The sequence below is a fragment of the Coturnix japonica genome, chromosome 12 (genome assembly GCF_001577835.2).
Source record: "Coturnix japonica isolate 7356 chromosome 12, Coturnix japonica 2.1, whole genome shotgun sequence".
Classification (NCBI taxonomy): domain Eukaryota; kingdom Metazoa; phylum Chordata; class Aves; order Galliformes; family Phasianidae; genus Coturnix; species Coturnix japonica.
In genome coordinates, this window is record NC_029527.1 from 2701075 (window position 1) to 2713639 (window position 12565).

General features: G+C 36.3%; 1 protein-coding gene across 1 annotated transcript in view; it reads left to right on the plus strand.

Moving 5' to 3' along the window:
* The window catches only part of SLC6A11 (solute carrier family 6 member 11), a 55642-nt gene that overhangs the window by 35025 nt on the left and 8052 nt on the right, over positions 1–12565 (plus strand). Inside the window, exons 8-11 of the mRNA XM_015874825.2 lie at positions 8209–8312; positions 10259–10383; positions 11491–11603; positions 12412–12549. Of these exons, the coding sequence (XP_015730311.1) occupies positions 8209–8312; positions 10259–10383; positions 11491–11603; positions 12412–12549 (480 nt within the window). The remainder of the gene's footprint in view (positions 1–8208; positions 8313–10258; positions 10384–11490; positions 11604–12411; positions 12550–12565) is intronic.

Genomic DNA, 12565 nt, shown 5'->3' on the forward strand with positions numbered 1-12565 from the left:
TGTCTTCATAGCTAGCTGTCATTCTTTCTAGCCACATTCACTTTGCATCGCTTCTTTTTTAACTGTCGTCTTTGCTAGTCTCTTACTAGCCTAGTGTCATTTCTACTTGTGAAGAAACAAAGCAGCAGAGATGCATGCCATTGGTGGCCTTCCTCTACTGAAAAATACTACTACTAATAATAATAAAATCTTCTGTCATCTTCACACAGTTGCTGACTACTTCCAAACATTTTAGGACCAATAAACTCTCTGGACTGGAGTTCATCTTCTATGCAAAGTTTCTAAACTTTGCTAGTATTTTCTGTCATGTTTCCAACACTAAATATAGAAGGAGCAGATGTGGAAATAGATTAATTTTGCCCTGGTAATGCTGTAGAAATTTGATTGGTTTCTGAGTTTTTGAAATGCAGTTGCCAGTGGCACAATTCCAGCAGCTGGGCTAGAATCCAGTGGTAAAGTGCCCATCCATGGCACTATGCCAGTGTAGTTGAGAAGGGGAAATATGTTCTTTACCTCTGGGCAAGGCAACACTACAGACTTGAGTTTAATTTACTTTTGGACTTTATGCTTTTGGCAGTGGCTAGAGAAAGGCGATGCTGTGGTTTAGAAAGCCATGCTTTTATGACTGCTGCTCCCTGCTTTCCATGAAAAGTCAATAGAGACAGATCATTTTCTTACAATCACTCACTAACTGCAGTCTCTGGAAAAAGAGGTTGTATGAGTAAAAACCATAGCCATAAAAAGATTACTGAGAGGCTCATTGCCATCTTCCCCAGTGCCAGCTGGAAGAAGGTGGTAATGTCATTTAATCTGAGAAAGTGTGCATTGATTCCCTCAAACAGCCTCTAGGGCAGGTGCTGTTACTATTGAAGTGACAAAAACAAGCAAACGAGGAAATTATACAAAAATGAAGAGCCCATTTACAAAGGGAGCAGTTTTCACTCTATAGAGTGATGTAGTAAACATAGAAAAGCTTTTGTGAGAGGAACTTCTGCTTACCAATTTTTGACTGTGTTGCTGAGGGGTTCTTTGTACTCAGATGGAAGCTATGTTGTGATAAGCTTGATTTTTCCAACCCAGCTTGATTTATCATTCTTCATAACTTGATGAGGATTTTTATATTTTACTTTGCATATTATATCCTCAAGCCCATTGGTAAATGTTACATTAGAATAGTAGAGTATAGATATACTCTTTACATATTTGAAACTTTAGCTTGACAAATATTTCTGCCAGCATGACCTCCAAAAAAAAATAACAAACCCAAAAAAGCCATTAAGTCAGTCGTTGAAGTATTCAAAGGTAAGGAAGTACTTTGTTCAAGAAATTTTAGGTGTATTTTAAGAAAGGTTCATATGCAATTAAATATAATTGGATCAATTATTTTTAGTAGAATTTAGAATGTGTTCTATTTATTACTGTGCATGAAAAATACACAGTATTAAGTTGATTTGTTAGTACATCTCTGGATTACCATTCAACTGCAATAATTAAGTAATACCACGTACACAATACACAGTATTTTACTCCCTGGTCAAATTTTGCTTCATTTAGGTTTTATGTCCCATTATGTACCATCATTTAGTACTTGGATGGTGTCTACATTGAAGAAATGGATAGGAATTCCTTTGTGGAATACTTATTTTAGTATGTAGGTTGTTTTCAATAAGAATTCAACTAATTCCTGTAATTTTATAACTATAATGTATTTCTATTTAATCCTGCCTTAAAATCCGCTGTTTATAAAAAGTGTTAAAAATGCAATTTCTAATATAAGGATTCTTAAGAAGATTATTTAAACATAATTCTTGAGAGTTAACTTTTTCAAAGGTTCTGTTTTTTTCTTAATTTTCAAGTTACGGTACTTCGGGATTGCTTGCTTTGGAATTGTGCCAAAACAATTAAGATATCTCCTAAGATTTGGGTTAATGAGTTCAGGAAAGTAAACCAGTCCAGTAACTAACATTTTTTTCAGTCAAGAAAAGCAGTCAAAGTGAGTAAAACAGTTCTTCCTTCAGGTCCCAGAAGGAGCCTCGCTATGTCTTGCTCCAGCACCTGACTTTCAACATTGGCTGGCAACACAGAAACATACTACTAGAGCAGCTCTGTATTGAAGAAGGTCCTGTTCCATTTTAACAGGGTGGTACTTGGCTAAAAATCATGTTGGGCAAATTAGCATTTAAATGTGTAAAGTAATCTGAGCTATAGTGTTGGTCTCCAAAGCCAGCAGTGAATAAACAAAACTTCATGTATTTAGGTCCTCTTCCCCTTCAGCTCACCGTTCTCATAATGAATTTGCTGTATTCATCCCCTTGCTAAGTAACATTAGCAGAAAGTAGGAGAGAGACTGCCTAGCAACCCACAGAGATCCCAAAGAGAGGTGGAAAGGAAGTGTTTTTCATGTAATTATTCACTTTTACAAAAGCTGTTGTCAGGTAGACACTAGAAACATAGCTGTTTTATTATTCTTCTAACCTACTTTTAATCTTTTGAGAATCACTACCATTAAAGAGGGGGAAAAAAGAGCTTAATTCAGCCATTTTCTGCCTGGCCGTTCAAGTTGTGTTTTCTTGCTCTAATGAAGGCTGTGCTTTCAGAAGCTGCGTTGTTTAAGAATGCCTGGATAGTAAACTTTAGAAACAAAGTCCAGCATCCAACCTTTCTTTCCCTGCTTCTCCATAGTACGCAGTACATATTTTGTTTTGGTTTAGTTTCCCATTTAATTATATTTCACATGAATGAAGCAAAGATTTTTTTTTTAAAATGTGCTTTTTTTTTTCTATCCTACTTTTTTTTTTCCCCAAAAAGCCTTTTGGGGATAGGGGCCGGGGGCTAAACACCTCATTTATTTTAGGTAACACAGTCAGTGCCAGTGTGCTTGGGTCCAGCAGTTTCTTCCATTGTCTGAACAACACAGCCTTTGCTTTTTCCTCAGCCACCATTTCTTTGAGTTGACTGAAGCTGCATGGAGGTAACTGATGCCATCTGGATATGCCTGGAGGAGTTGTTTCACTTCTAAAACATTGTGTTGAATTTCTTCTATATTGCTTACAGTCTAAGTATTTCAAGTAGTGGCACCTTTTCACTGAATACTCTTTGATTTACAACTTCATTTTTTCTGTGTCACATTCCTACCTTAGGTTCAATGAATTTCAATTTGATAAACTTAGATATTGGAAATCTTATTTAATGGATTAGATGCATTGGAAAATAAGTATATGCTGAAATATATTTAAAAGTATATTAAGTGTTTTTCATTTTCTGAGGCCATGGCATTCAGAATTTTTAAATTAATCCTATTGGAAATATTATCTTAGTAGCAACAAGAAATAAGAATATATATATACAGATAAATGTAGCATATAGCAGAAGAATGTAATAAATAGCAGTTTAGAAACCATCTGGGAATGATTCCTATCGTTTCATGCACTGAATTGACTCACTTCAGTCAGTAGCATGCTTCTTAGATTCTTAGATTTTGGGGGGGCTGAAGTTATCGGGCTTATCCTAACCTGCTGTAGCAGTACTTGGACCTGTAGTTGCCATTACCAAAGGCAGTTCCTTAATCACTCCAATTCAGGAGGTGGATTAAGAGGAATGGAAAGAAACCTGTCAGGCCCACAGCAGGCAGACTTTGTTGAAAGAGTGTGATTCTGCAAAAAATTCTTTTAGTATTCACCATCAGACAGGTAATTAATTCCCTTGTATCTGACAGGGGTACTCTTTAAATGTAGGTGCTACTTCAAGATTAATGTCTAACAATGATACAGTTTCTTACAGCCCTGTCATCCTTAAATATACAGTGCATCAAACACCCAGATGGCTGCACTGACTCTGATAGCTCAGCTGTAAGTCACTGATCACAGGCTCACAGACCATGTGCTTCAAGCCAACTTGAGCATGCTAAACTTTGAGGCCTGGTACAGGTAGAATATCCAGTAGCTGACATGAATTTTGGCATTTTTCACATATTCTCCATAAATTGTAGGAAAGACTGGCACAAGACCATTAAGCCTTTCAAGATGTGTGGACTTAACTTCTGGCAATACTTTTACTTCGGTCTGTTTTGCAATGAGTTGTTTTACTCAGGCCTTGTTACTGCCTTTACCTTAAACTTTTATTTATTATTTCCTAACAGCACAGGATTTATTTGTAAAATCTTTATTTGATACCAAAGGAAAGCTGCTCTTTAAAATACAAATACCACTGAGATTCATCAAAATTAATGAATAATTTAAATTAGAAGAGAACTATGATGTGATTGCTCATTCTCTGACAACAACATGGAAAGTAAATGACTATTGACATTTGGAATATCATGTTTTAGAGAGTGAGTGCAGCATTTAACTCTCCTATGAGATCTACATTCTCAGATGGAGTGCTTCGTTATGGAATTGTCATTAACCACTCTGTAGTTAAGAATGCTTTGAGTTTTGCAGCTGAAGCGAGCGTTCAGTCTCATGGAAAAGAATGAAAAAAAAAATGCATATTTATGAAATTAATTCCCTTGATTTTGTTAGAAATAAGCAAGCAACTTAAGAATGTGTACAAATATGAGCAGCCATTATGTGTTTTTCATTTCTAGTAGAGCTGTTAACTGTTCATTACAGGAATAAGTCATGGAAAGAAAGATAAGCAGTGTACATGATCTATTTAATGCAAAAGTACTCATCATGCTTGATCATTGCTTCAGCTACGTGTGGATGAGTAGATTGTGCATGAATGCAGTAGTTCTTTTTGATCAGCCATTTCTTTTAAAGCTATTCAGAGCGCCTCCTGACAGTGGAATCATTACAGTGATTTTGTACTGTCTGTGAAATGTAACTTAAAAGGTTGCAAACATCTGGATCAATGTTTTGTTGTCGTCACTACACTACACATCCTACTTTTTTCTTCTTCATTCATTAATGTTCTCCTTGGGCAGATTCTGAAGTAGTATTGTTGTCATGTAAGTGAAGATTGAATTTTAGCCCTACACCCAAGAGGACTGAATTAAGGTTACATGGGCGTGTGCATTTGTGAATATTGCTATTTGAGGGGTGGACTTTGCAAAACGTAATTCTCCATATCAGTAAACAAACAACTGCTTCTTTGCAGTGTCTTCTCCTTTTGGGCCAAAAGTTTCATCACATAGGCTCATTGACCCTACCAGGAAGCAGCAACAAATATTTCTGCACAGGAATCAGAAGAAGAGCAGTGCTGTGTTTGCATTCTTCTGGTTCACCCCTACTGTTGCTAAACTGGTGCTGGGCCTGGCATGTCAGGAAAACAGCTGTAGCCCAGAGGCAAACTGTGAGCACAAGGCATTGAAGGTTGACCCTTTGGCATTTGTGAGCGGTTTTTTAATATTAAGTTATAATAAATAAAGTTTCTTATACTTTAATATTGGTTTTGCCTGGAAACTTTAAAAATATGAGGTGAGGAAAAATAAGAACAGTTACTTCTTTTAAAATAGGACTTAGTGGAAGACTGAAATATTTTCACCCCCCAAATCTATGAATGCATACTATTGAATTGACTTATATTTCACTAAGTACCTTGAAAGTCCTTAAGTTTATAAAGCATGAACAGGATATTCCCTGGTATAGGTTCTTTCCTCTGGAATTTGCTCACGCCAGGAATGCATTGAGCCCAGTCACATCTCAGAACAAGTGTTCTCCTTTTGTCCCAGCCTTTCACCAGCTGCTGGCTCCAAAATCTTTGCATTGCAGTTTACTGGCAGTGTTTTCTTTTGTCTCTGTACTTCAGAATTTCATTGTTCTGCAGAATACTGCTACATTCATTCCATATACTTGGAAAACGTTACAACTTTTAGTCTAAGCCAGACATTATGAAATTACCCAGCTAATGCACTACAACGATTCAGTGCTCTCAGAAATAAATAATAAAGCTTTTGCTGCTGTAAGCCAGATGGATGGTGCCTGGATTTGAGTGGTATCTGTGTCAGGGGCCATCTGTACCCAGTAGAAGTTTTCATGAGGACGTTTCCTTGAGGTACAGTTTATGAAAGATTAAGATCTGCTGCTGGCAGATATTATGTCATCTTAGATATGTCGACATCTTAGGCTTGTGACAAAATAGGTGGGTTGACCTTTTTGTATTTTTCCAGCTACCAAAATCTTACCTGTGATTCCTGATTTCATTTCCCAATTTGCCTCTTCCTTGATCAATTGTAGATGTTTTTGCCGTTTCAGAAACCTAAAATTGAAATATTAGGTAATCACAAATCAAATCTCATTGGCTCTCTGAGTCTGTAACTCAAACAAGGCTACACTGATTCTATTATTCTTTGCAGCAAATGAAATTACTTCCTCCTGCCTTTTTAAACATTAACCACAAGTTCTGGTGGAATTTCTACGTTGAAATCTTAGAGTGCAACAAATACAAAGGGCTTTTCAATCTGATTCGATGCCTATAAATAAGTGAATGCTTGAATACAGAGCATTTAATTTGAATTATTTCCCACTGTTTTTATATTGATTCACAGTCAGATGTCACTGTCTTTAAAGGACAGTTGTTTTCATTAGAGGAAAAGATACCGCTTAAGGCCAGATTTTTATCTGTTGTGTTTTATTTTAACTAAGTACAGGACCTCCAGAGGGATGTGCTCCTGTTCTCAAGCAGCTCTGGAGTTTCTCACTTGAGAGTACAATTCCTCTTTGACCCCATTTCCACTAGGACTTGCTGTCCCAGGAATAATCAGACTTTGGGGAGCTGGCGTATGCCAACAGGAAAGGCTAATGCTCATCTAAGTGCTGTACAATGCACTGCAACAATACATTGTGCAAAGACTGAAACGGAAGGAAACAGCAGATTCTACATCTGCTGATCCAGTTTCCTAGCTTTTGTTTATGCTCAAGAAGACCGTGCATTTTCAGTTGACCTATGCTACTTGCAGCTTTTTGGGAGCTTCCAACCTTGTTAAAGAGGCTGTCAGTCAAAAGGCTTTCTCTGTGCAGTTATTCCCTTAACAAGTGGTGAAACTTTGAGATGTAATCAGCTGTATCTTATTCAGTATGACAGCAATGAAACCATTTAAGCCATTGATGCAAATCAAATCTGATCTTAATGTTATTCCTAAACAGAAACACCCTCAGCAACTCCAGAAACCAAACTTGATCAGATGCAAAACAAGTACATCAACTCCGTATGTTTATGAGGGTTAGTTTACTATTATTAGTACAGTCGTGAAGTCAATACCTGAGTAAAATTTGATCTCCTTCCTGTTGCAAACTTGAAGTAGTTAATGTCTATGTAGCTATTGCCTCTGGTAATCAGCCAAGCAGCATTTTGTTACTTCTCTGAAAAGCTCTAAAAAAAAAAAAAAAACCAACACAAACAAACATAAACAAGAAAGTCTTAAAGAGTTCATTCATCTCAGGAGTCAGGAGTGAGAGCTTATTGGGTTGGAAGTAGTAGCGCAGCTATCTAGGTGTGGATTCTATACATCACTCTCACAGCCAATACAGAAGTTAAAAGCATATGATCATCGCCTGTAATATTCCACCCAAAATTAAGCGAAACGATTAAGGAAATGATCTGTTTAATTTATAAAATTTATAAAACTTAATAAATAAATAAATTCTGCGGTTGCTGTGAGGACAATAATTGTACTGTGTCAGTTCATGCTCTTTTCTCTTTTGATGATTTACAGCACAGTGCTTTGATCAGTTTGGGATACAAATGTTGTCACTGGTAGTATGAATTTATTTATTTGATTAGCCCCACAGGACTTTTTTAACTGTACAGCGACCTATCACCTTTCCACAAATAAGCTGTCTTCTCTTTCCCCATTTTATCTATTTCTATAGTACATATAAATCTCATCTTTTGTCTTTATTTTCTTCATGCTAAATTATTGCATTTTAATTTAAAAATATCAGTTGAGAATGAGACAAATAGAGCTGACTTATTTAACTTAAAATTATACCTCACAATGTTAATAAAACCATTAAAGAAATTTCCCTCAATGTGAATTTTTTTCTAGAAATTCTATGTTTCTTTCTACTTAAGGTTAGTTTGAATGTGTGAAGAACAGTTGAGCAATTTCTTGTTTATCCCTTTAGGGAGGAGTGAGGAGTTTAACTCACAACATGTATCATTTTTCAGGTTGCAACTTAGAAAAGTTTTGCCAGATACAATTTCTCTGCATAGATTAACTATGACTCCTTCCTGACCTCTTTTAACCACCCTACTTTTTGTCTTTAGGTGTGGGTGGATGCTGGTACACAGATATTTTTCTCTTACGCGATATGCCTTGGGTGCCTGACAGCCCTGGGAAGCTACAACAACTATAATAATAACTGCTACAGGTAATAATGCATTCTATGCTTTACATTTATTTCCAGTGATGGAAGCATCCACAGTGCTTCACTCTGAGGTATTTCCCTTTTCTTTCAACCACTCACATGAGTGAACTCATTTTTTGCAGAACCAGAGACCTGGCAGTGCTTTCCACATACTTAAAAAGAAAAAAAGTGTATAGACGTTTCCTGTAATTTTTAGAAAGCTAAGAAATCCTTAAGGAAAGGATTACTTTCAGTCTCTGTAGACAGAAGAGAAAAATATTCTTGTTCCTGCTTCATGTGCTCTGTATTTATAGAACTGATCCAACTCCCTGCTGGGCACAGGGCAATTCCCCATCGTGGTACTGGGGACTGCACCTCAGCAAAGTAATTTTTGCATATAAGTCCTTTTACAGTTCAGGAGCTGGCTTCCTTGCTGCTTGCTGTGGTGCAGATAAAAAGTGAGCAATTTCACCTGCTGTTAAGCAACTGACAACATTTGGAAGAAGGTGCTCTTGATAAAGCTTCCATTCTAAGTTTAAAAGAGGAATGTGAATTTGCCTTTCAAGAATCCTTATAGACAAGGAAGTGACTGCAGGGATGTGAAAAGCCCTACAGGTTTTCTCTAATCAGAGCAGATCCTCAAAGAAGGCAGAATGAAATTCCAGCATATTCAGGCTGTCAGGTGAGGTGAAGATAGAGGGTGGAGTCCCTGAATTATTCAGGTAATTGTCATTCATTTGGAAGAACGTAAAGTTTTCATAAAAATTTGACTGTTTCCCATCTTTTGAAATCCATTAAGACTTCAGTCTCACTCTGATGCCTTTCTACCAAGGATACTTATAAAAAATGATGGAAAATTAGATAAACTTTCTTTTCCTTCCACTGGTTCTGGGCACTTGCTTTCACAATGTCAGTGGCTTGTCAATTAGTGATTCCAGATTCCCTTTCACTTTTCCCTCCCAGAACAGAAAGCAAACAAACAAACAAATCAAAATAAAAAATAAAACAAACAAGCAAAAAACCCTACACCAACACAGGTTAAAAATACCAAGCTAAAAATCAATACTACGGGAAAATTACAGAAGATGTTTGGCCAGATAGGACCGTGGTTGGAATAGACAAACATGAAATATGCCTTTGATTCTCAAGAAGTCACTACAAAACTGTGACAAAGATGGGAATCATTACTGAAGATGTAGATGAAGAACCTGTTAGATCTTTCAAGGTCCTTCTCATAAATAACTAGCATGAAAACTTGCTTCAGAGCTATAGCCATAAATGAATTAATCAGGCTAAAGTATAGGCTTTATAGATCTATAAGTTTGGGTTGTGTTTCAGTGATTTCAGTGATTTAGGATCATAATTCATCTTCAGGTATCTAGGTTAGCTTATTACTTTCCCAAGTACACAGCTGTTTCTTGTAGCAAACCATCTTTAAAAAGCGTCTGTTATAATAAATCATTCCAGTCTCGTCATTCGTCAAGCCTGAAGTGCTGTTTGAAAACAGGCTGAGCAATGACACTTCTCTGAGCTCCAAGGGATGGTCACACATTACTCCAGGAGAGTTTTCTTATGCTTTTCAAGGAATTTATAATTGCAAAATTTCAGTTTAGGTAAAGAAGTATTTATTCAATTTGGACTTGTAATCATTGTTGTAGGATTTTAATTGTCCTATGTTGTTTAGATGAATCCAAGAGATGGTGTCTCTATCCATTCTTTCTTTGCTTACTTCTTAGGCACTTTTTGGACTAAGTTCTTAGACTGTGTATGCTGTTTTTCAAGGTGCTATGAAGGCACCTTCCTGTAAATGCTTATGCCTGACTTATTTCTCTTAAGCATACTATCATGGGGGATCTTATTCAGAGTTTAATGCCCATTCCTGCAGCTTGGGGTACTGTTAATCTTACAGCTCATTCTATGAAAGAAACCCAGGCTCTGGCAACTGCAGTATTTCTTATTTATATTTTCAGAGACTGCATCATGCTCTGCTGCTTGAACAGTGGCACAAGCTTTGTTGCTGGTTTTGCTATCTTTTCAGTGCTTGGATTTATGGCTTATGAACAAGGTGTTCCCATTGCAGAAGTTGCAGAATCAGGTAAGTTCCAAAAGCAGTTTTCTGATTACAGAAATACCCAGTGTTGTCAGAACAGCTAGTCTGTGTTATGTCTTATGGATATGTTAACTGTTAAAAGTTACCTGTTAGAGTATGTTTGAATAATTACATATGAAGAGTTCTTACCTATTTGAGAAAAAATCCTTACAGCTTTTTGGAAAAAAATTTGTAAGTCATCTCAAGTCTTTCTTAAGAAGTACTATCCAACCACAGATTTTCAATGTCTATACTGCTTATGCCTTCTCCTAATGTATATTTATCTCTCAAGCACATACAATGAGTTACTCAGGCTGATTAAGTAAAAAAGTTCTTACTTTATGTTCAGAAAGACAAAAAGGCCTAGGTTTACAAGAAATTAACTCTCCAACTTGCATTACTATCACTTGGAGTTAGAAGCACAATGAAAGTTAATAGTTCTTTATTAACACTGCCGATGTAAAATCTTTTGGCGTGACTTTAAATCCAACAGAAAAAAAATAAAGAACAGAAAAAAAAGCAGGAAGAAAGAGAAATGACTCTCAGTAAGTTTTTCAAATTCAGCAGGAAAACCACAAAGCAAATAGAGCTATTCTGATACTGTCATGAAAAAAAATATTTATATTTCCCCAAAGCTCTCAAGATAACTGGCTTATACTGATCCTGAAATTATATTAAAAAGATTAAAAGACTACAGCAACACTAGAAATTATAGGAGCTTGTAAATACTGGCTTAAATGGAAAAGCAATAATGTCTTGACAGGTCTTCACTAAAGTTATTGCAGCAGGAACACAGCCTTTATCATCCTTATAATATCTTTGTGTCCTTGCTGTAAAAGCTGGCTAACTTTAAGAAAACCTGCTACAGCACAGATGTTGGCAGCATCAAGTGGGCACAGGTCAATGAGAACAGGAGAAGTATGGGCTAAGAGAAATGGTAATTCAGCAGATTTAAGAAGCTACCAATGGTGTTGTATTTTTGCTATTGCAAAAATGTTGCATTTAAAATATTTGTGTGAATTTTAATGTAATTTTTAATGTAATTTCACATTACTCCCAGCCAGATCCAGTACACAAGTATAAAACTGTTTTCTTTGTCTTCTTTTGTTTCAGGACCAGGACTAGCATTCATTGCTTACCCTAAAGCTGTTACCATGATGCCTCTTTCTCCTCTGTGGGCAACTTTGTTCTTCATGATGCTCATCTTCCTTGGACTAGATAGTCAGGTATGAAATAAACACACTTCTAATATTTTTATGGGGTTCTTTGTATGCGTGTGTCATTATCCTTGATTTAAATAGGATTTATCCTTTGTGGAAGAATGAACTCTTGACTTAATTCCTTGCTTAAAGCCATTGGTTCAAGTTTATTATTTTAATTCTCATTTATGTGACAATAGAAATTCTGTTGTTATTTACCAAAGGCATTGCTTCAGCCTCAATTCAGCTTTATATAGTCTATATTTGGGCATTCACTATGGTGACTCTTTTAAAAACCTTGCTCCAGAGCTGTGAGCCAGGTTTCAGGTCTCTGGTTTTCTGGTGATTTTTAAAGGTAGAAGGAAAGTTTGTCCCCTTCCTCATAAGATATATTGGGCATTTAATAACTTTATGGAATTTCTCTTTTCTGTAAAATGGAAAGAACTTCACCTTTAAGAAACAATTTCCTTGGAATGAAGTTCTGCTGCATTCCTACAAAAGTCGTACATCATTTCAGTCTCATTCATGCAATGTTTGAAAGATTTAAGTTTTATGCAATCCAACTGCTACAAGGCAAAAAAAAATCTGAGATAATATTAGTGGCTTCAAATATTTGAATCTGGTGGTAGACTGGAAATCCATAGCTGCAGGCTTTTTAATTCTGAAATGATGTTCCTCTTAGTTTGAGCTTCTGTTTATAGTGTCCTCAGGGATCATTCAGTCTTTCTCAATGATGAAAGCATAGAGGGATATTAGAAGTGTTTTGTAGCAACTCCAAATCCCAAGAGTAGATGCGACACATATTTTATTTGTACTTTCTTATCATTTGTTCTAGTTCGTGTGTGTTGAAAGCCTCGTGACAGCTGTTGTAGATATGTATCCAAAGATTTTCCGAAGGGGCTACAGAAGAGAACTGTTGATTCTTGGCCTTTCCATTGTGTCATATTTCATTGGTCTAATAATGTTAACTGAGGTAAGATGTTCTTTTT